We start from the raw sequence: 24,897 nt of genomic DNA on the forward strand, positions 1-24,897 counted from the left end.
CATTGTCCTTACATACTGTAATGTTTAGTGCCTCCTGTCTATTATGTGGTGAACCAGACTGTATGTGAATTTAAAGACGGTGAATGCACAATGACAAACAAACAAGCATACTGTTGCATTCGTTAGAATGGTCTGACAAAACAAAAAGGACAATATATAATGAATGTTAGCATAACAGCCAAAAATGTGTGTTTGCATAAGGTAGTTGGATATTTAAATGTATTGTAACATTTACAGGTAACTCGTGAGAGTTGAGTCAATCAGCTGCTGTAAGACATGACGTGCCACTTCACCATTTAGTGTTTGAGTACAAATACACCAGTGGAGGCTGGTGGGAGGAGCAATGGGAGGATGGGTTCATTGTAATGCCTGAAATGGAATCAAGGGAATGGAGTCAAACGTGGTTTCCATATGTTTGATGGGTTTGATACTGTTCCATTGATTCCATTCCAGCCATTACAATGAACCCATCCTCCTATAGCTCCTCCCACCAGCCTCCTCTGTAATACACAATTATCTGCATGCCTTTCATTCAGGGATATCTAGTCATTGTAGATCAAAATGCTCCACTAATCAGTCCTTATTGTGGAATTTGTTTCCACTCAGGCACAGTGGCGTGCAACCAAGTATAACTCAGTCTCTGATTGTCTGTGTCACTTCCAGTTATCTCGTGTGGGGACCTCCCATCTCCTCCCTATGGCAACAAGATAGGAACCCTGACTACATTTGGCGCCACAGCGATCTTCATGTGTAATACGGGATACACACTGGTGGGGTCACATGTGAGGGAATGTGGGGTCAACGGGCTCTGGAGCGGAGTGGAAACCAAATGTCTTGGTACAGTATAAATGTTTTTTTTTTATGATTAAGATTTCTGTCTTTTCTCATCCTGGACGAGCTCCAAAATTGTATCATCCTGGATGTCCCTCAATGTTATGATCTTGGACGAACACCAAATGGGGTAGAGCACCTTTATGGTTTTCAAATCATTATGCCAGAAACACATTAAGATTCCTCAGGTTACAGTTGATCCGCTTCAAACTCTTGAAGGTCAACCTCTTTAAGGTCATTTCGCTTCAATTACCAGTGTCCAAATTTGATGTAGGGTAGGCAACTTCTTATACTGACTATTCTATAATTAGATTTAATCCGACCCCAGCATTCAACTCCAAAATGTCAGTAAAAAATGAAGATATATACTGTACCACCCACATTATTATCAATTAGATTATTGATCAGATAAAATTATTGACGCAGTTCTCACCACAAAGACATGAATTATCAGGGGAGGAAAGGATCAAATGTTTCATATGTCAAAGTGCCAAATGGTTATTACAGTCCTGAGACCATTTCAAGGATGTGTGTTAGGGAATAGAAAGAAAGTTTGCATCACAAATGTACTCTTTCATGCCAGTCCACACTGTCTCAACTATTCCAAGTATCATCTAAGAACTGAAAATATGATGCAGGTATCTGGTTTATTCTCCCTTCTAGCTGGCCACTGTGACTCCCCTGATCCAATCATCAATGGTCACATAAGTGGAGGTGGCTCCAGTTATCGTGACACTGTTGTCTACCAGTGCAACCTTGGATTTCGCCTTATTGGAACATCGGTTCGGATCTGTCAACAAGACCACAGATGGTCCGGACAAGCTCCTGTTTGTGTTTGTAAGTGGATAAACTTAAGTTTTGTTATTGCCTTTATCAATTCTTCTTTAATGATCAGAGATTTACAGGAATTCTCAACCTTTGAATCACCATCACTAATAATTGTGTAAAAATGTTTTGCTCTTTCTTGGCTACCTCTACTTTTTTCAAAGCCATTACCTGTGGTCACCCTGGAAACCCAGCAAATGGTCGAACTAACGGCAGTGAGTTCAACTTGAACGATGTGGTCAACTTCACCTGCAGCACAGGATATCTGTTGCATGGTGCCTCAAGAGCTCAGTGCAGGATGACTGGACAGTGGAGCAACCCTCTTCCAGTCTGTAGAGGTAAAACACAGTAACAAATACATTCAAAGCATTTCAGGTATATCCATTTCATGGATAGTGCATACTTTATTTTGTATTGATAGTTTTTGCATGTCGATGGCTCACAAAGCAAATACATTTTACTCATTGTGTATTAAAGTGGAACTGACAGCATTTTAACTACTTTGCAGATATGAAACAAACAACACAATCATAATATCAGTAAAAAATTACCAGTTTATACTACAAAAGCAACTTTATAAGAGGTTTTTAAAAATAGGTTATATATGACTCAACATTCCTTGAAGTACACTAAGGTATTGTTGGCAGAATAGATGGATGCAGTTCACTGCATGATTATTATAATTCACCAAAACATTTATGGTTATTCTAAAAAATACTGCTATCAGGTTGTAAATCACAGCTGGCCTGGTACATTTTTTACTGCCTCCATTCAGGATGCACCGTTTCAGTTTCAATGACTCAATATTTTTTACAAAAATTGACAAATGTAACTAAGACTGGGAATGTCAATACAATCAAACTAGGAAGGGCAATGATCACAAGTCAGTCATAACGTGGTTAATAAGCTAGCATATCTATTTATGTAGCAAGCTAAAAACACGGAGCCTAACGTTAGCTAGCTGCTAGGAGGATGTCATGCAATACCATTGGAGGAGTGGGTGAGTGACTGACTTTTTCCCCTCATATCGTTTTTCCGTGGCTATACACAGCTAAAGATGCAGGTGTCATTTGGTTAACTAGCAAGAACTTGAACGACTGATACGCAGTTAACATATTTCTTGCATTCGCAAATTCACTCTCGTTTGTGTGTGCCAGAGCGCAGAGCAACTGATGAATTTATGAACTCTCAACACCCGCTGAATATGCGCGGTGTCAGTAAACTTAGGCAACAAAAAAGTAGTAGTTAGTCATGAACGCTCCAAATAGCATGTAAACAGCCTAACCAGCTCCGCTACGACGAGCAAAATGGTCAGAGTGAGGTGTTCTCTCATTTGTGTCTGGAAGTAACTAGCTAGTAAGCTAGCCAACTTGCTTGGTTGGGACAAGAAAGATTGCATTGACAGGCAAGCTGCAGAAGGACCAGTAGGATATAATTCCCCATTGATTATCAGTGAAATTTTGACGGGAATCTAGCTGAAAAGTTCAATAGTTTATCAAATGTTCCTTAGTTAAATTTTAGCTCATCTTGCTCTGGCTAGAATTAGTTGTTGATGTGCATAACTGATGGAGAGAGAGCCAACATTTTCATGGTTGTTTGATCAAATAGGACTGTAAAGTTCCCAAATGTTATGTGACTCATGTGGTATTTACATATTTGCAGAAATCCATTCAGGTTTATTTTGTGGCTTTTGCCGAATGCGTTCTAATGATCTAAAGTTGCACTGTTGCTACTGCCTGTAAACACACAGTCCACTTCAAAGTGAATGGTGTCCAATGGCTGGTTTGCATAAAGCCCTACTGTAGCTCTAATTGGCTCTGGCGCACCGATCTGCATAGACACCAGCCTTGGACAAGACAGATGTTTTCATTAGGTTTTATTCACTGCACTGTCTATTAATTGCCAAAACGCACGCCCACTTTCCCACTGTATATTGCTATAGAATTTTCACAAATGCCTTAGTGTACAGTTGAAGTCGGAAGTTTACATACACTTAGGTTGGAGTCATACAAGCTATAGTTTTGGCAAGTCGGTTAGAACATCTACTTTGTACATGACACAAGTCATTTTCCCAACAATTGTTAACAGACAGATTATTTCACGTATAATTCACTGTCTCACAATTCCAGTGGGTCAGAAGTTAACAAACACTAAGTTGACTGTGCCTTTTAAACAGCTTGTAAAATTCCAGAAAATGATGTCATGGCTTTAGAAGCTTCTGATAGGCTAATGGATTTAATTTGAGTCAATTGGAGGTGTATCTGTGGATGTATTTCAAGGCCTACCTTCAAACTCAGTGCCTCTTTGCTTGACATCATGAGAAAATCAGAAGAAGAAAAACATTTTTTTCACAATTCCTGACATTTAATCCTAGTAAAGATTCCCTGTCTTAGGTCAGTTAGGATCACCACTTTATTTTATGAATGTGAAATGTCAGAATAATAGTAGAAAGTGATTTATTTCAACTTTTATTTCTTTAATCACATTCCCAGTGGGTCAGAAGTTTACATACACTCAATTAGTATTTGGTAGTATTGCCTTTAAATTGTTTAACATGGGTCAAACGTTTCGGGTAGCCTTCCCCAAGCTTCCCACAATAAGTTGGGTGAATTTTGGCCCATTCCTCCTGACAGAGCTGGTGTTACTGAGTCAGGTTTGTAGGCCTCCTTGCTCGCACACACTTTTTCAGTTCTGCCCACAATGTTTCTGTAGGCTTGAGGTCAGGGCTTTGTGATGGCCAGTCCAATACCTTGACTTTGTTGTCCTTAAGCCATTTTGCCACAGCTGTGGAAGTATGCTTGGGGCCATTGTCCATTTGGTAGACCCATTTGTGACCAAGCTTTAACTTCCTGACTGCTGTCTTGAGATGTTGCTTCAATATATCCACATAATTTTCCTGCCTCATGATGCCATCTATTATGTGAAGTGCACTGGTCCTTCCTGCAGCAAAGCACCTTCACAACATGATGCTGCCACCCCTGTGCTTCACGGTTGGAATGGTGTACTTCGGAATGGTGTACTTCGGCTTGCAAGCCTCCCCCTTTTTCCTCCGAACATAACGATGGTCATTATGGCCAAACAGTTCTATTTTTGTTTCATCAGACCAGATGACATTTCACCAAAAAGTACAATCTTTGTCCCCATGTGCAGTTGCAAACCGTAGTCTGGCTTTTTCTATGGCGGTTTTGGAGCAGTGGCTTCTTCCTTGCTGAGCGGCCTTTCAGGTTATGTCGATATAGGACTCGTTTTACTGTAGATATAGATACTTTTGTACCTGTTTCCTCCAGCATCTTCACAAGGTCCTTTGCTGTTGTTCTGGGATTGATTTGCACTTTTTGCACCAAAGTACGTTCATCTCTAGGTGACAGAACGCGTCTCCTTCCTGAGCGGTATGACGGCTACGTGGTCCCATGGTGTTTATACTTGCGTACTATTGTTTGTACAGATGAATGTGGTACCTTCAGGCATTTGGAAATTGCTCCCAAGGATGAACCAGAATTGTGGAGGTCTACAATTTTTTTTCTGAGGTCTTGGCTGATTTCTTTTGATTTTCTCATGATGTCAAGCAAAGAGGCACTGAGTTTGAAGGTAGGTCTTGAAATACATCCACAGGTACACCTCCAATTGACTCAAATTATGTCAATTAGCCTATCAGGAGCTTCTAAAGCCATGACATCATTTTCTGTCATTTTCCAAGCTGTTTAGAGGCACAGTCAACTTTATCTATGTAAACTTCTGACCCACTGGAATTGTGATACATTATTTCACTTATATACAACTGTATGTAAACAATTGTTGGAAAAATGACTTGTCATGCACAAAGTAGATGTCCTAACCGACTTGCCAAAACTATAGTTTGTTAACAATACATTTGTGGAGTGGTTGAAAAATGAGTTTTAATGACTCTATCCTCAGTGAATGTAAACTTCCGACTTCAACTGTATTTGTATGGCTAGAATAGTCCTCCATGCTGTAAAAGCAAGGAAAACAAGGTAAAAAAGTGTATATATATATATAAAAAAAAGAAATAGCCTCCTTCACCTGCCACAAGAATGGTCAGTCATTCCCTCCCTCAGACTGTTCAGTATGTCAGTGTGTTTCCTGCTACCTCAGCCTGCAGTATTCCTACAGTATGTCAGTGTGTTTCCTGCTACCTCAGCCTGCGGTATTCCTACAGTATGTCAGTGTGTTTCCTGCTACCTCAGCCTGCGGTATTCCTACAGTATGTCAGTGTGTTTCCTGCTACCTCAGCCTGCAGTATTCCTACAGTATGTCAGTGTGTTTCCTGCTACCTCAGCCTGCAGTATTCCTACAGTATGTCAGTGTGTTTCCTGCTACCTCAGCCTGCAGTGTTCCTACAGTATGTCAGTGTGTTTCCTGCTACCTCAGCCTGCAGTATTCCTACAGTATGCCAGTGTGTTTCCTGCTACCTCAGCCTGCAGTATTCCTACAGTATGTCAGTGTGTTTCCTGCTACCTCAGCCTGCAGTATTCCTAAAGTATGTCAGTGTGTTTCCTGCTACCTCAGCCTGCAGTATTCCTACAGTATGTCAGTGTGTTTCCTGCTACCTCAGCCTGCAGTATTCCTACAGTATGCCAGTGTGTTTCCTGCTACCTCAGCCTGCAGTATTCCTACAGTATGTCAGTGTGTTTCCTGCTACCTCAGCCTGCGGTATTCCTACAGTATGTCAGTGTGTTTCCTGCTACCTCAGCCTGCAGTATTCCTACAGTATGTCAGTGTGTTTCCTTCTACCCCAGCCTGCAGTATTCCTACAGTATGTCAGTGTGTTTCCTGCTACCTCAGCCTGCAGTATTCCTACAGTATGTCAGTGTGTTTCCTGCTACCTCAGCCTGCAGTATTCCTACAGTATGTCAGTGTGTTTCCTGCTACCTCAGCCTGCAGTATTCCTAAAGTATGTCAGTGTGTTTCCTGCTACCTCAGCCTGCAGTATTCCTACAGTATGTCAGTGTGTTTCCTGCTACCTCAGCTTGCAGTATTCCTACAGTATGTCAGTGTGTTTCCTGCTACCTCAGCCTGCAGTATTCCTACAGTATGTCAGTGTGTTTCCTGCTACCTCAGCCTGCAGTATTCCTACAGTATGTCAGTGTGCTCCCTGCTACTGAGACACTGTTCAATTTTATTTTGTAAGGCACTGCACTCCCACACACTCACCTAGGGTTCCAACAATCACCTTTTTTCAAGAGGGTTACCTGAATAATGGTGTCTATTAAAGGCAAGGAACATGCCAATAGCAGGTGCCAATTATCAATTTTGGAGGGTTTTTTCCTACCTCTCTGTCCCTAGGGGTTTAATTGACTGCCAAGGCATTGGCAGCTGTCACTGAGGGAAAGCGATCTGTTTAGCATCCCCTGGACATTAACTTTAGGCTGTTTTTTGTTAAATGGCAATAGCTGAAAACAATGTTCAGCCAACTCTGAGGCAAGACGTACAGCTTGTTATTGTTACTGGGGCTTCCTGCCCTGCTGGTTTTAAGTGCAACTGGAGTAAATAAAGAATCTACATTTTTGTGACAAATTAAACTAAACAGAAACTGCATATCAACCCACATGTATGACATTTCTACACAGTTATTAGAGTAAATGTATGTCAAATGCTATTGACTATAGAAAATCTGTAGTTACAGTACATGAGAGAAGCTGTATATCTTAAAAAGCATGGATGGGTTGTTTTGAAATGAATAGGAACTTGAACAGAAATCCTGCTATTCAAGCTTTCCCATTGATTTCCCTTCTCTTCTCACTCTTGGGTTCACTGTCAGACTAAGCATGCGGACGGTTTTATCTTGCAGTGGTAAACTGCTCCGATCCAGGCTTCGTGGAGAATGCCATTCGTCACCCGCAGCAGCGCTTCCCCGAGAGCTTCAACTACAGAACCAGTGTGATGTATCACTGCAAGAGGGCCTTCTATCTGCTCGGCTCATCACTTCTCACCTGTCAGTCAAACGGCCTCTGGGACAGATCACTTCCTAAGTGCCTTTGTGAGTAATATGCTGGGATTGTCTTGCTCAGGGTACAAGAAGTGGTAGAGGTAGAATCTGGGTCCCAAGTGGTGTGGTTAGTCGCTGTTGGAGAATGATAAAAAAGAGTGAAATTTACCGTTCTTATAGTGGTGAGAAAGAAAGAATCATTATGGCTGTGCTGACAATTTTGTATTTAGTGTTAATGTTAGTGATGAAAAGGGGTTGTGGGAGTAGGAGTGGTAACAGAGAAGGCATAGAATAAGGAATTGGGGTGTTCAACTCAAACGTTTATAGTAATAACAAGTGTTTAGGTGCTGGGTTCAAAAGGCATATACTTGATAAAAATAACAGACAGTAACACTGAAGGCACAAGAAAAAATGAAGTATATCCTGGGCGGCAGGTAGCATTACAGTTAGAGCGTTGGGCCAGTAACCAAAAGATTGCTGTTTCGAATACCCGAGCCGACAAGGTGAAAAATCTGTCGATGTGCCCTAATTTGCTCCAGGGGTGCTGTACTACTATGGCTGACCCTGTAAAAAAACACATTTCACTACAGCTATCTGGTGTATGTGAAAATACTACCATTTTTATAATATTTTCTTTAGATACATGATGGATATAAAAAAGTATTTCTATCAACTGTCCTCTCTGAACATTTTCTCTCTATTTCACCTGCAGCTATTTCCTGTGGTGATCCTGGCACACCGCCCCAAGCTATTATGTCAGGTAGGAAGTTCACCAACGGCGCCGTGGTCCATTACACCTGCAGCCACGGCCGAGCACTGATTGGGAACGCCACTCGCTACTGTCAGGAGGACGGATGCTGGAGCGGGCCACAACCCTACTGCTCAGGTATATCCATCAGCAGGGTCCTACACCCTTTGAAGAACCTCTTTTGGTTTGAGGTAGAACCCTTTTTGTTCCAAATAGTTCTACCTGGAACCAAAAAGGGTTCTAACTGAAACCAAAAAGTTGTCCTGCGGCTGTCCTCATAGGAGAACCCTTTATGGTTCCAGTTAGAACATTTTTGGTTCCAGGGAGAACTATTTTGGGTTCCATGTAGAACCCTCTGTGGAAAGGGTTCCACATGGAACACAAAATGGTTCTACCTGGAACCAAAAGGGTTCTACCTCAAACCAAAAGAGGTTCTTCAAAGGGTTCTCCTATGGGTTCAAGATGGCACCTTTTTTTCTAAGAGTGTTGCACACTGCCAGGCAGGGAAACCTGAAGGCTCTCTAATGGACAGAAATAACACTGAGTGACAGGTTTCAGGGAAGTCAACCCCAGCTGAAAAAACTAGGGGTTTCTGTGGGTTTTTCAAGTTTTGTAGCTAGAGCTGTTGGAAGCAAGCACTCTGGGTAGAGCCTTGGTAGCCTTTCATGGAAGTTAAAAGGGAGTGGGGAAAAAACTATTTCCATCTCAGAAAACAAGGCTAGAATGACTAATATGCACTGCCTATGGACCTGCTGCAGTGAGTGATGGGTGGTTGTTTGAGCGTTGGATATTTTCTCTGTCCTTCATTAGGTGGTAGTTCCGGGGAGTGTGGTGACCCTGGAATCCCACCTCATGGCTCCAGGTTGGGGGACGAGTTCCAGCTGAAGAGCCTGCTGAGGTTCAGCTGTGAAGCTGGCTTCTCCCTGAGTGGCTCGGCTGAGAGGACCTGCCTCCTCAACGGCTCCTGGAGTGGCACCCAACCAGTCTGTGAAGGTGAGTCCTCTGCCATATACGGTGCATTCGGAAAGTATACAGACCCCTTGACTTTTTCCACATTTTGTTGCGTTACAGCCTTATTCTAAAATGGATCCTTGCCTGGTCTGTGAGTTTTGGTGGGTGGCCCTCTCTTGGCAGGTTTGTTGTGGTGCCATATTCTTTCCATTTTTTAATAATGGATTTAATGGTGCTCAGTCTGATGTTCAAAGTTTCGGATATTTCTTTATAACCCAACCCTGATCTGTACTTCTCCACAACTTTGTCTCTGACCTGTTTGGAGAGCTCCTTGGTCTTCATGGTGCCACTTGCTTAATGGTGTTGCAGTCTAGTGCAACCAAATTACCTTCAGAAGACACATAATTAGTTAAATAAAGTCCACCTGTCTGCAATCTAAGTGTCACATGATCTCAGTGTATATATATTTATATATATATATATATAATATTATATTTAGGGGCTTCATAGCAACGGGGTGAATATACATGCACGCAGCACTTTTCAGTTTTCATTAAAAAAAAATGTTTAAACAAGTTATTTTTTTAATTTCACTTCACCAATTTGGACTATTTTGTGTATGTCCATCACATGAAATCCAAATAAAAATCCATTTAAATTACAGGTTGTAATGCAACAAAATAGGAAAAACACCAAGGGGGATGAATACTTTTGCAAGGCACTGTACAATTCTGAGTTGGATGAAAGTTCCAAACTTATTTTCCCATTCGTAGCTCGTTTTTCCCAAGTTCCCAGTTGTCTTGAACTTTGAGGGCTGATAAGGCAGTGTCATGGTCCACCCTGAAAGAGTGTCTTAAAACCTCTTGCATCTAGACGGAACGCCTCACCAATATCCAATGGTAGAGCGTGGCGCGAAATACAAAAACCTTAAAAATGCTATAACTTCAATTTCAACTTCAACATATGAATATTTTACACCATTTGAAAGATAAGACTCTCGTTAATCCAACCACATTGTCCGATTTCAAAAAGGCTTTACAGCGAAAGCAAAACATTAGATTATGTCAGGAGAGTACCCAGCCAAAAATACTCACACAGCCATTTTCAAAGCAAGCATATATGTCACAAAAACCCAAACCACAGCTAAATGCAGCACTAACCTTTGATGATCTTCATCAGATGACACTCCTAGGACATTATGTTATACAATACATGCATGTTTTGTTCAATCAAGTTCATATTTATATCAAAAACCAGCTTTTCACATTAGCATGTGAGTTCAGAACTAGCATACCCACCGAAAACTTCCGGTGAATTTACTAAATTACTCATCATAAACGTTGACAAAATACAGAACAATTATTTTAAGAATTATAGAGACAGAACTCCTTTATGCATTCGCTATGTCAGATTTTAAAGTAGCTTTTCGGCGAAAGCACATTTTGCAATATTCTGATTACATAGCTCAGCCATCACAGCTAGCTAATTTGACACCCGCCAAGTTTGGGGCAACCTGGATTACCTTTGCTGTTCTTCATCAAAATGCACTCCCAGGACTTCTACTTCAATTACAAATGTTGTTTTGGTTCCAAATAATCCATAGTTATATCCAAATACCTCCGTTTTGTTCGTGCGCTCAGGTCACTATCCAAAGGGTAACGCACGAGCGCATTTCATGACAAAATATTTCACAATGTTCCTTTACAGTACTTAGAAGCATGTCAAACGCTGTTTAAAATCAATTTTTATGCTATTTTTCTTGTAAAATAGCGATGATATTCCAACCGGACAACGTTGTTGAGGTCTCATGAACGCGCATCTCCAGTCTCTTTGTCACCAGGCAGTCCACTGACAAACTCTGCTGCTGTTATCTGCCCGGAGACAGGAGACGCGTCATTCCGCTTTCTGAAGACTTAAGAGAGCCAATGGAAGCCTTAGAAAGTGTCACGTAACAGCACAGATACTGTAATTTCCTGCTTGTAATTTTCTCAGGTTTTTGCCTGCCATATGAGTTCTGTTATACTCACAGACACCATTCAAACAGTTTTAGAAACTTTAGACTGTTTTCTATCCAAATCTACTAATAATATGCATATTCTCATTTCTGGGCAAGAGTAGTAACCAGTTTAAATCGGGTATGTTTTTTATCCAGCCGTGAAAATACTGCCCCCCTATCCCAGATAGGTTAATGACCAGTTCTACTGCAAAATGGAAACATTTCAGATCGTATAACATTGCACAAATAATTGTTTTCACAATGTGTTGCTATTTTAATAACAAATCAATGGCGAGAGCATTGCATGTCAATGCTATGCGGTGTTTTCTTTCATAATTGTGATAAACTGTAGAACTACTCAACCATGAAATATTGTGATAAGAGTTAAACGTCTATTTGACAGATTCACTGGTTGCTCTTACATGCCCAGTGCAGTCAAAAATGTGAATTTCCTGTGGTTTATATATTTCCACAATATAAGGTTGGGTTAATATCGTGAAATTGTGATAATGATAATAATGCCCTTTAATTGTAAGAGCCGTTTGAATAGATCGCCTGAAATTTCAGCCTTTTTGGTGGGATAGAGTTTTGGCCTGCCTGCTGACATCACTAGGCAGTAAATTAGTTAATAGACAAATAAAACAGAGAGTTCAAAACCTCTGTCAATAACAGCTAGTTTTCAGTTTACCCATTCCCCACTCAGACCACTCCCAAACAGTCCTAGATAAATTCTTGCTTAAAAAATGCTCTTTGCTAAGAAGCTATTTTTGTTTCTTTTTGAACATTTGAATTGAAAACACTTACAATAAGGTACGTAATTGTTACCTGGAAATTATTTGATTATGAGAAAAAAACATCCTACACAGACCACCTACCACTGGTAATGTACTGTATGATAATCGTTGCTTTAATGTACGTTTTCAGAAAGGATAACTCCATCCAACACCTATTATAGTATATTACCTTAATGCTCAGCAATGTTGGGAGGTATTCAAAAGAGAAGCATCCAGGGTTATTTCTGTTTAATTTATCGTTTGAAAAATTACATGGGAAACCTTGAGTGAAGCCAAGGTGCTTATTGGCACATTCATAAGAAGTATGATATTATGTGCATACACACATCCAGTACAAAGGTACAAATATGGGTGTACTGGATATCTTAGTTGATCAGGGTTGGGGTTAATTCCATTTCAATTCCAGTCAATTCATACAGTAAACAAAATTCCGAAATGTCCTCATTGAAAAGCATTGAAGAGAATTGGAGTTGGACTTTCAGTGTACTTCCTGAATTGACTGGAATTGTCTCCAACCCTGAAGCTTATCTACTATATATTTCTACATTTTAGAACGATAATAATTTACCCTCAATTATCTCATCATTCACTTTAAGTAGACTCATTTGGACATAAAGATATCTTAAGTAAATGTATTTAATGTCTTTAGTACGTCTTAAACTGTGTCTCATTAACCAATAACTTTGATTGCGCTTGATAGCTCCTTAATCCCACAATTAAATTCAAATAATTTGTCCAAATCTAATTTTTTATGATTATGATGTACTGTATACTCTACATGACGCATATTGTAGCTGTACCATAGGATTGTGGGTAATGATGGGTTCCTTGTTTTCAGGTTGTGTTGTTTCTCATTCCTGTGTGTGTTTTGGTGTTGAAGTTGTTGTTTGTGTTCTTCAGTTATTTGCTGCTCTGTTGTTTGTCATATTTTTAACCCAGTTATCATGAGTGTTCAGTGTTGTCTGTTAGATGGGGTCGGACATGGAATTAGAATACTAGAATGGACATGAACCTTGTTATGATGGGATAAAGGTCAGCCATTTTGGTCAGGGTGTTGGTCAACTGTGGTTTGCCAGTGCTGTGATAAGATATTGTGTAAAATAATGAATTTCAATAATGTATATGCGCTGTATATTTGTTAGCTAGCTAACCAAAGGAAGGATTCCATAAAAAAAAAATTCAAATTAACTGGCAATATGCTAACATTCTATTCAAACAATGCAGTCAATGCACAGCCATACACTGGCTGAAATCAATTGATGACAGGACTTAGAGAAGTTGTAAATGCAACAAGTAGACTACTGATGTTCTATTGTATAATAGCACGCACAGCTTTTCAAGAAAACACAAATGTTGACATTTATGATCTGTTTACATATTTTGGAGGCTATTTACACAGAATATTGGTGAAAAACCTGTATAAACAATATGTATAATTATATGACTATATAATTATATGAATATTTCAACAATAATTCTATTACACAATTTCTAATATATCACATATCTTACTTTTATTTTCCTGCACTAGTAAAATCAGGATTATGCCTCTACTGCCATTCATTCACATTAGACTGGTCTTGATTTCTCCCTGACCAATTGGCTGCCATTTTCACCCATTCTGGAACTTTTAGGGTTTATGACATCCCCTCTAGTAATTTAAAGTGGAACTGACAGTGCTTTAACTACTTTGCAGATATGAAACAGACACACAATCATCATTTCAGTCAAAAATATAAAATTCCCAGTTTATGCTACAAAACCAACTTTATAGGAGGTTTTAACAGTAGGTTCTATTTGACTCAACATTCAATGACGTACACTAAGGCATTGTTGGGGAATAGATGGATGCAATTCAATGCATGATTCATATAATTCACCAATACATTTCTTGGTAGTCCCAAAAATATAGCAATCAGTTTGTAAATCACAGCTAGTCTGGTACATTGTTTGCTGCCTCCATTCCGGAAGCACTGTTTCATTTTCAATGACTCAATATTTTGGGTGCAGAATATGACTGGTGTCAATAGATGTAGGCCAAAAAAGTAAAAGTTAGTCACGAATGCTCTATATAACATGTAAACAGCCTTACTAGCTCTGCTACGGCGAGTAAAATGGGTCAGTGATGTGTTCTCCCATTTGTGTCTGGAAGTAGCTAGCTAGCAAGCTAGCCAACTTTAGCCAGTTAGCTTGAGTGCTTGGTTGGGACAACGCATGCATTGGCAGGCAAGCGGCAGAAGCGTAAGCAGGCTATTCCCTATTGTTTATCAGTGCAATTTTGACAGGCAACTAGCTGAAAAAGTTTAGCTAATGTTCCTTCATTAGATTTTAGCTCATCTTGCTCTGCCAAGATGGCTACTTTGAAGAATCTGAAACATAAAATATATTTTGATTTGTTTAACACTTTTTTTGCTTACTACATGATTCCATATGTGTTGTTTTATAGTTTTGATGTCTTCACTATTATTCTACAATGTAGAAAATAGTAAAAAATAAAGAAAAACCCTTGAATGAGTATGTGTGTCCAAACATTTGACTGGTACTGTTTATATATGTGTATATATACTTAGCCAAATACATTTAAACTCAGTGTTTAATAATTCCCGATATTTAATCCTAGTAAAAATTCCCTGTCTTAGGTCAGTTAGGATCAACACTTTATTTTAAGAATGGGAAATGTCAGAATAATAGTAGAGAGTGATTTATTTCAGCTTTAATTTCTTTCATCACATTCCCAGTGGGTCAGAAGTTTACATACACTCAATTAGTATTTGGTAGCATTGCCTTTAAATTGTTTAACTTGGGTCAAACGTTTCGGGTAGCCTTCCACAAGCTTCCCACAATAAGTTGGGTGAGTTTTGGCCCATTCCTCCTGACAGAGCTGGTGTAAATGAGTCAGGTTTGTAGGCATCCTTGCTCACACACGCCTTTTCAGTTCTGCCCTCCAATTTTTTATAGGATTGAGGTCAGGGCTTTGTGATGGCCACTGCAATACCTTGACTTTGTTGTCCTTAAGCCATTTTGCCACAACTTTAGAAGTATGCTTAGGGTCATTGTCCATTTGGTAGACCCATTTTGTGACCAAGCTTTAACTTCCTGACTGATGTCTTAAGATGTTGCTTCAATATATCCACATCATTTTCCTGCCTCATGATGCCATCTATTTTGTGAAGTGCACTGGTCCCTCCTGCAGCAAAGCACCACCACAGCATGATGCTGCCACCCCTGTGCTTCATGGTTGGGATTGCAAGCCTCCCCCTTTTTCCTCCGAACATAACGATGGTCATTATGGCCAAACAGTTCTATTTTTGTTTCATCAGACCAGAGGACATTTCTCCAAAAAGTATGATCTTTGTCCCCATGTGCAGTTGCAAACCGTAGTCTGGCTTTTTTTATGGCGGTTTTGGAGCAGTGGCTTCTTCCTTGCTGAGCGGCATTTCAGGTTATGTCGATATAGGACTCGTTTTACTGTGGATATAGACTTTTGTACCTGTTTCCTCCAGCATCTTCACAAGGTCCTTTGCTGTTGTTCTGGAATTGATTTGCACTTGATTTGCACTCGCTAAGAGACAGAACGCGTCTTCTTCCTGAGCGGTATGACGGCTGCGTGGTCCCATGGTGTTTATACTTGTGTACTATTGTTTGTACAGATGAATGTGGTACCTTCAGGCATTTGGAAATTGCTCCCAAGGATGAACCAGACTTGTGGAGGTCTACAATTTTTTTTCTGAAGTCTTGGCCGATTTCTTTTGATTTTCCCATGTTGTCAAGCAAAGAGGCACTGAGCTTGAAGGTAGGCCTTGAAATACATCACAGTTACACCTCCAAATGACTCAAATTATGTCAATTAGTCTATCAGAAGCTTCTAAAGCCATTACATCATTTTCTGGAATTTTCCAAGCTGTTTAAAGGCACTGTCAACTTAATGTATATAAACTTCTGTCCCACTGGTATGGTGATACAATGAATTAAAAATGAAATAATCTGTCTGTAAACAATTGTTGGAAAAATTACTTGTGTCATGCACAAAGTAGATGTCCTAACCGACTTGCCAAAACTATAGTTTAACAAGAAATTTGTGGAGTGGTTGAAAAACAAGTTTTCATGACGCCAACCTAAGTGAATGTAAACTTCCGACTTCAACTGTATTATTTCTTTATTTATTTGTTTGTTTGTTTGCTCAGAACTTGGGGAGGCAAAGTTTGGCCTTGTTGATTTACTCCATTTACTTCCTTCTTGTTTTTATTTTCATCAATAGGTCAGTTTTTGTGCATTTCTATATTTATAAATGTATTATTAATCTTATTTATTCAGTCTTCACGGCAACACAGTACACAGTGAGATAAGCCTGCAGATTGCTTACAGGAGATCAATAGAGTTGCATTATTTAGAGGCCATTCATGATTGAGGATGGTTTAACGGTTGTTATAAGGGAGTTGAGATGGATCACTGCTTGGGAGATTTAAAGTGGAATGCTGCGCACTATTTCTGTGATACAAATAATGCTGTGCCCAAGTATGAAATGCGAATTCTTGTGCACAGGGAGATCACAAGACGCCTGTGACTTGGGAAATAATTACTTTTAGTCGGGAAATACATATGGCCACAGCGGTCTCCCTGAGGGACTTCATAAACTTTTTATTGGACCAGTTGTTTTCTATTTGTAAATGGTTACATTGTTAAGGGGAGCTGTACCGGGGATTTTATTTTAATGTAATTGTTTTGCCTTTAATCTACAGAGTATCCTGTTGCAGCCTTGGAGTGATATTATGTCTACACAGATAATGCTAATCATTCTTATCAAGATTAATGAATAATTAAGTTTACTGCTCTTAAAGTGATTCTACAGAGGTTTTGTATAATTTTAGGTAGTAGTTTTGAAAGTAGTGCTCACGAGCCAAAACGGGTCCCCGAAAATTTTGCACAATTGTTTGCAATGTCATCTATTTTGTATGATGCAGTATGTTACGTCCTGTAAATTTTTTTATAAAAAAGTCCTGCAGATCGTATGATATGTTATGAATTCCAATATGTTACGAATTTATTAGTGCTTAAGATCCCATTCAATCTCTTTAAATGTTTAGCTATTCTATGACTTGAGCTAATGAGTATGTGCTCAATCAACCCTAATTGAGACATAAATACTCAAAGCTAGCACTGTAGCATATGCCCCGGAGATTCCCACTGTAATCAAAAGCATTCATTACTTTTTTTGAGATCAGCATTTGTGTACATTTGCCATTCAGTTTCACATGGGGGAAAGCAGAGAGCATGTTTCCTCACAACTGATGTCACGCTTTGCCTGATCCCTCTTTGATTAATGGCCTCTGAAGATTCCCATGCTGTTAGTTCTCCCCTTCTGTAAACAAAGATGAAAATGCTTAAGCCCTATTGAGAGTATTTAAAGACATCCTCTGGAACTTTGGTGACTACTAAATATTTTTGAAATGTCCTGCCTTGGGCTGGATGTGTCAATGTGTAGTTCATACATGCATAACCTATGAGCAGAATTACTGTGTTACCTCAGTTAACCATGAAATCCCTAATTAAAAAAACAACAGTTTTTCTGGAATCTGATTTCCCTACATTTTACCCCATGTGGGCCAGCCCCGTAGCGATTCGAGTTCAACCAATGCGCTTCATTCAGCCCCTCACCACTTGAGTGACAGCTAGCAAGATGCACACACAGCAGAGTGAGAAAAAGAGCAATGACGTGGTGCGCATATGTGACGTATGCAATTTTTGGGGACCACTTTTAGCTTGTGAGCGCTACTTTCAGAACTATTGGTTAAAAAGTATACAAAAGTACCGGACAATCTCTTTAAGCAGGCTGTGTGAGTAAAAGCTCTATTCATGTGAGTCATGTGGTTATTTGTTTGTGAATATGTCCCCGATGCCTCATTATTTATGGAATAGCCTTGTTCCCAATTAACCTAATTGGTTTTTAAAGCCAATATCTATGAGAGTGAGGATCCCATTTCATTTATTACCATCTTCTAAAATGCCACTTCAAATCACTGACAAAAGGCATTTCCTTAAAAAGCTTTAACTAATTGGATCAAATCAATAGGTCTTTTATTTTAATATCTTGTTTCTGTTAGATTACAATTAAGTTGATCTGCTTGGCCAGCATCTGTAAAATATATTGTACTGAAGAAAGATTGGACTTATTATGGGGCGGCAGGTAGCCTAGTGGTTAGAGTGTTGGGCCAGTAACTGAAAGTAACTCCAAGGCTGCAATAGGATACTCTGTAGATTAAAGGCAAAAAAATTGAATTAAAGCTGGCAAGGTAAAAATCTGTTGTTCTGCCCCTGAACAAGGCAGTTAACCCACTGTTCCCCGGTAGGTCGTCATTGAAAATAAGAATTTGTTCTTTACTGACTTGCCTAGTTAAATAAAGGTTAAATAAAAAATATATAAATTATATACATATTTACTTTTTTCAATAGCCAAGAGTAGTACTTTCATGATTGCAAGTGACAATTAATTTATGGTTTATTTACATAAAATTTACCTTGCCGAATATTCCAGTTTTTAGTTTTTTTATGTTTATCTATTTGGTTTTTTTTTCTCAGCGATTTCATGTGGAAATCCAGGTACTCCAGCCTACGGGAAGATTGTCTTCAGTGATGGAATAGTGTTTTCAAGCTCCGTGGCATATGCCTGCTGGGAAGGATATGAGACCTCAGGTCTCACCACTCGCCACTGCACCACCAATGGCACCTGGACCGGCTCTGCCCTAGACTGCACAGGTATACTGTACTGTGCACTGTAGGAGCTCTACAGTGGGCTAATCTAACACTCATCTTGTATTCATTCAACCTAGACCATGAGACATGGACGCAATACACCTAATCTTATATGCTACATGCCATGCTTTGCTTTTGATTATGCTTATATAGTACTGCATGTACAAATGTTTTACCAATTCAACAGTGATCAGCTGTGGAGATCCAGGTCCTGTTGCCAATGGGATTTACATAGGAAATGAGTTCACCTTCAACAAGACTGTTCAGTATCACTGTAACCCAGGCCACGTCATGGACACTGTCGGCTCATCTGTGCTCCTCTGCACCAAGAACGGGTCTTGGAACCAAACCAAGCCTTACTGTAAAGGTATTTCAACTTTGGTTATGACTCAATAATACTTGTCGTTGGCTTACAAAGAAACAAACATTTCTACTTTCATTTCTTTACTGGGGGCTGAGATGAGAAGCAACCAGAGAAATATAGTACAGATATCACAACACTCTAGAATTTCAAGCACTCAGAGATCAAAAGAACTCGAAAAGTTTTTTGATCTTGTTTGGAGTAGTTTCTCTACCTTTTTTGGCACAGCAAGCACAAATTATTCACTTACACAGACTGAAGGGATGTTATCCATGAAATGTGTAGGATCTGTGCTATCAGATGTCAGACTTGAAACGTGTGGAGAAAACGATGCATCCAGTTAGTGGTGCAATGCAGACAAGCATAGAGCAGGGAAGTCTCCTCCCAAGCAGATTGACAGGCAGAGAGTGAATGTCTGTGCACTTCACATATAATTTCCCACAGTAGCGATTTACCAGACATGTGGTTATAGACCAATTGCAATCCTGTGGGTGAATACTGTTTAATATGCCAGAAGTTCCTATTTTTACAGAATAGACATCCAATACCACAGCATTTGCAATGATTTCTTTTAGAGTTAGAATATGTTATCGTCTCAACGGGAAATAACAGTTCATGCATATAATCGAAAACAGATACACAGTCCATATCGGATATGTATTGTGATTAATGGGACTTCTACTTCCCAATTAACTATATTACTTGCCAATAATAGGCAAATGAAAACACTTTCTCCCTGTGGGAGACAGAATATGATCATCAAAGAGGATATGAACCGCGATAAATCATCCATTCCTTTCTAGCACATTAAAACATATGTTTTGAGTTAACATGCAGTACTTACTCACTAAAAATCATTACATCCTTCCTGATGATATTGTTTTGTCCCCACATCAGTGATCATGTGTGGCCGTCCTCCGGCTGTTCACAATGGGAAGGTTGAGGGGTCAGACTTGCAGTGGGGCTCCAGCGTCACCTATAGCTGCTTCGATGGGTACCAGCTATCCAGCCCTGGAATCGTTTCATGTGAGGGGAACGGCACATGGCGAGGGGAAATCCCTCAATGTCTTCGTAAGTTAAAAATCAAGTCCCTTTAAGACTGAAAATCTGAGCACTTGATCTAAACTTTAGTGCAATGGCAGTGTCATCAAAGCTTAGCAGTGTTTACCTATTGCTATGTTTGTGTAAAAAAAATATTTTATAGTAGATGCATCAAACTGACGAAAGCAGTGCCTATCAGTTTAAAGCGAATGAAATGAGCACACCTGGCCTACTTATCCTTCCTATAGCCTTGTTAAAGTTGTGCCGCTGGGGGGTGCATGACCCGGCTAAATCCTCTGTGAAATGCCAGATTTGACAGGTTGGGAAACTGTTGTGACAGATGCAAAAAGAATGTCAACATTTCCTAAATTGATCCCTCAAGTATCCGCAGCTAGGGCTGCCCATAACATGAGCATTACAAGGTACATGGACGGAGTCTGCTGCTGCAGCCTGCAGGCCTTGATCATAAGCTCCTGACACGGTGTCAGAAGTACTGCCAGAATGTTCTGAAATTCCATGCACAGAGTGGGTTGTCATGGAAAGTGGGTTGTCATGGAAAGCCTGCAGGAGAACACACTCTGTAGTAACAACTTCTCATACTGTGGGTCTGAAACGGGTCTGAGTGACTTCCACTGCTAAACTCTTTGCGGAACATGTATGTGGGGCATTTCACAAACATGAAGGACCTATTATGAAAAAGCATCTTGAAACCATTGTATTATCCATTATACAGTAGGGGTTAGCAGGTCTAGTTTAGCTATGGTGCTTTCTGTTTCTCACAACAATATATTTTTTCACTTCGTAATGTTTTAATTCCAAGAGCCATGTTATGAATGACTAGCTGGTCAGTTGTGCCTATATGAAACGTTGTGATCATCATGCCTATGAAAAATTGTGATTAAAGATTCTGAAACCCACGTAACCTGGGGGATGTGTGTGATGTGAAGTGTGTGATTTGATTAATGGTCTCTGTGCTTTGTTGTGCCTAGCTGTGCTGTGTGGAGACCCAGGCACCCCAGCAGAGGGTTATGCTGAGGGCAAACAGTTCACCTACAGGTCAGAGGTCACCTTCTACTGTAGGGACCCCAACATCCTGGTCGGGTCATCCAGGAGAGTGTGTCAGGTTGATGGGACTTGGAGTGGAATACATCCCTCATGTATAGGTGGGTTGTCCTGCCCATTCATACCTTAATAGAACATGACTCAAAGAAAAGTCACCCAGTGAAATTCTTGAGGAAAAGTCTAAAAGTATTTGGTTTAAAATAAACTTAACTAGTAAAAGTATAAATCATTTTCAAATTCCTTATATTAAGCAAACCAGACTGCACCATTTTCTTTTCTTTTTTAAAATGTACGGATAGCCAGAGGCACACTCCAACATTCCAACATCATTTACAAAAGAAGCATGTGTGTTTAGTGAGTGTCAGATCAGAGTCAGTAGGGATAACCAGGGATGCTCTGTTAAGTGCATAAATTGGACCATTTTCCTGTCCTGCTAAGCATTCAAAATATAACGAGTACTTTTGGGTGTTAAGGAAAATGTATGGAGTAAAAAGTAAAATATTTTCTTAAAAGAATGTAGTGAATAAAAGTGAAAGTAGTCAAACATATAAATAATAAAGTACAAAATTACTAAAGTAGTACTTATTTTTATTTAAGTACTTTACACCACTGTCTGCTGCCTTAGTTGTGGTATGTTGTGGTGTCATGTAGTTGAGTGTTTGCTTATTTTCTTCAGTGATGATGTTGATAAGCAGTGAGCTAAACATGTATTTTTCTTCAGATCCTGCATATAACACATGCAGAGACCCTGGAACACCATCTTATGGGATACCAGTCACATCCCAAGGATTTGAGGTAAGGTCCTTACTTCTACCGATGTCAAATTGTGGGTAAACATACTGTACAGTGGCTTGGGAAAGTATTCACCCACTTGGCAATTTTCCTATTTTGTTGCCTTACAACCTGTAATTAAAATAGATTTTAGGGGGGTTTGTATCATTTGATTTACACAACATGCTTACCACTTTGAAGATGCAAAATATTTTTTATTGTGAAACATACAAGAAATAAGACAAAAAAAACAGAACTTGAGCATGCATGACTATTCCCCCCCCCCCCCCCCCCCGCAAGTCAATAGTTTGTAGAGCCACCTTTTTGCAGCAATTACAGCTGCAAGTCTCTTGGGGTTTGTCTCTATAAGCTTGGCACATCTAGCCACTGGGATTTTTGTCCATTCTCAAAGTCATGCTCCAGCTCCTTCAAGTTGGATGGGTTCCGCTGGTGTACAGCAATCTTTAAGTCATACCACAGATTCAAATCAAATCAAAGTTTATTTGTCACGTGCGCCGAATACAACAGGTACACCTTACAGTGAAATACTTACTTACAGGCTCTAACCAATAGTGCAAAAAGGGTAGTGCAAAAGAGGATTCTCAATTGGATTGAGGTCTGGGCTTTGACTAGGCCATTCCAAGACATTTAAGTGTTTCCCCTTAAACCACTCAAGTGTTGCTTTAGCAGTATGCTTAGGGTCATTGTCCTGCTGGAAGGTGAACCTCTGTCCCAGTCTCAAATCTCTGGAAGACTGAAACAGGTTCCCCTCAAGAATTTCCCTGTATTTAGCACCATCCATCATTCCTTCAATTCGATCTAGCAACCTTTCGGTTACTGGCCCAACGCTCTAATCACTAGGCTACCTGCCACACCGGCTTAGTGGGCCTATGGACAGATACTCCAATCTCTGCTGTGGAGCTTTGCAGCTCCTTCAGGGTTATCTTTGGTCTTTTTGTTGCCTCTCTGATTAATGCCCTCCTTGCGTGGTCTGTGAGTTTTGGTGGGCGGCCCTCTCTTGGCAGGTTTGTTGCCATATTCTTTCCATTTAAAAAAAATGGATTTAATGGTGCTCCGTGGGATGTTCAAAGTTTCAAATATTTTTTTATAACCCAACCATGATCTGTACTTCTCCACAACTTTGTCCCTGACCTGTTTGGAGAGCTCCTTGGTCTTCATGGTGCCGCTTGCTTGGTGATGTCCCTTGCTTAGTGGTGTTGCAGACTCTGGGGCCTTTCAGAACATGTGTGTGCGTGTGTACTGAGATCATGTGACATTTAGATTGCACTCAGGTGGACTTTATTTAGCTAATTATGTGACTTCTGAAGGTAATTGGTGGCACCAGATCTTATTTAGGGACTTCATAGCAAAGGGGGTGAATATAAATTCATGCATCACTTTTCTTTTTTTTTTTTTTTTGAATTTCACTTCACCAATTTGGATTATTTTGTTTATGTACATTACATGAAATCCAAATAAAAATCAATTTAAATTACAGGTTGTAATGCAACAAAATTGGAAAAATTGTGCTCAGATAATTTGCTAAAATAGTCTTCTGGTCAGTCAAAGCAATTATCTGGTTGTTCTTAGACCATTTATAGTAATGAGTCTTCTTCCGTTTCAGGTTGGAAGCAAAATCTCCTTCAAATGCCGTAAAAACTACCACATACTGGGATCTACGACAAGAACCTGTCTGGAAAATTTGACGTGGAGTGGTGTGCAACCAGAATGTATCGGTAAGTATTTTTGGGAAGATTTGTTTTTGTGACAAGGCATTGTCAAGAAAACAGGAAAAAGTTATTTATTAATCCACCAGGTGTACATTTTCTTAGCATTGACTTGTTAATGAGTAAAGGTAGAGACACAGGCGGAGTAGAGGGGGGTATGACAGCCAAAGGGAGTAGAGCATTGGTTTAGCACATGTAACCCTTTAATTTACTGCATTCCAGATCACTACCCTCCCAATGGTAGTGTCATGTTCTCCATCTCTCTCCTTAATAACTCTGCCCAGGATTATAGGTCTTGAGCTGTATATATGGATTAAAAGAAAGATCACAACGTAGAAGCCATTGTGGGACTGTCAAAAGGGAATGGACATTTGAGAAAGGGCTGTGTGAGTCATGTAGGGAAGTTAAGTAGGGATTGCTGCCCTCAGCAAAGAATAGATAAAGTTTGCCAAGTTTAAGCTGTTCGTATGTGAGTGGTAAATCAGTGGGCGATTTTTGACAGCATACCCACGAAATTCTTCAGGCGTCTCCTCCACATAAAGCGGCTTCACTGTCAGAGGCTTGGGAGTGGGGAGGCTTAAGTTGACGACAGGAAAGTGCGAAGACTGAGTTCATATATTATGTTACAGATGGATAGTACCACTCTGGCCTTGTTTTATATGTTTGCTCCTGATAGGATTGCTTGATCTCTACATAACTCCATGATACTGGTGTGGGTGTGGGGCCACTGTATTCTGACTGGTAATCCTGGTCAGTGGTAGAGTGAATTTATTGTGTTTTACCATGTTTTTTTCTTCTTCGTTCTTTCTTTTTTTGCAGCCCATGCCTGCAGACAGCCCGAGACACTGTCTAACATTGACGTGAAGGCTATTGATCTACCAACTCTGGGCTATACTTTGATTTATACATGTCAGGACGGATTCTTCCTGGCCGGGGGATCTGAGCACAGGACATGTAAACCTGATGGAAAGTGGTCTGGAAAGCCACCTGTCTGCAAAGGTATACTTATGCACTGGAATGTGCCTATTATTCAAATGTAACTATTTCCTGTGAACCATTCACAACCTGAGGAGAATAAATTGTACCACAGGCC

The 24,897-nt window shown here is 39.9% G+C and overlaps 1 protein-coding gene across 1 annotated transcript in view; it reads left to right on the top strand.

Moving 5' to 3' along the window:
- Positions 1-24,897, top strand: part of LOC115200882 (CUB and sushi domain-containing protein 1) — a 509,589-nt gene that overhangs the window by 478,018 nt on the left and 6,674 nt on the right. The window contains exons 52-64 of the mRNA XM_029763998.1: positions 664-837; positions 1,495-1,668; positions 1,821-1,994; positions 7,466-7,654; positions 8,316-8,489; positions 9,162-9,344; positions 18,669-18,845; positions 19,030-19,209; positions 20,101-20,274; positions 21,234-21,407; positions 22,028-22,101; positions 23,702-23,813; positions 24,624-24,803. Coding sequence (XP_029619858.1) covers positions 664-837; positions 1,495-1,668; positions 1,821-1,994; positions 7,466-7,654; positions 8,316-8,489; positions 9,162-9,344; positions 18,669-18,845; positions 19,030-19,209; positions 20,101-20,274; positions 21,234-21,407; positions 22,028-22,101; positions 23,702-23,813; positions 24,624-24,803 — 2,139 coding nt within the window. The remainder of the gene's footprint in view (positions 1-663; positions 838-1,494; positions 1,669-1,820; positions 1,995-7,465; positions 7,655-8,315; positions 8,490-9,161; positions 9,345-18,668; positions 18,846-19,029; positions 19,210-20,100; positions 20,275-21,233; positions 21,408-22,027; positions 22,102-23,701; positions 23,814-24,623; positions 24,804-24,897) is intronic.

Source organism: Salmo trutta, chromosome 10, assembly GCF_901001165.1.
Source record: "Salmo trutta chromosome 10, fSalTru1.1, whole genome shotgun sequence".
NCBI classification, from domain to species: domain Eukaryota; kingdom Metazoa; phylum Chordata; class Actinopteri; order Salmoniformes; family Salmonidae; genus Salmo; species Salmo trutta.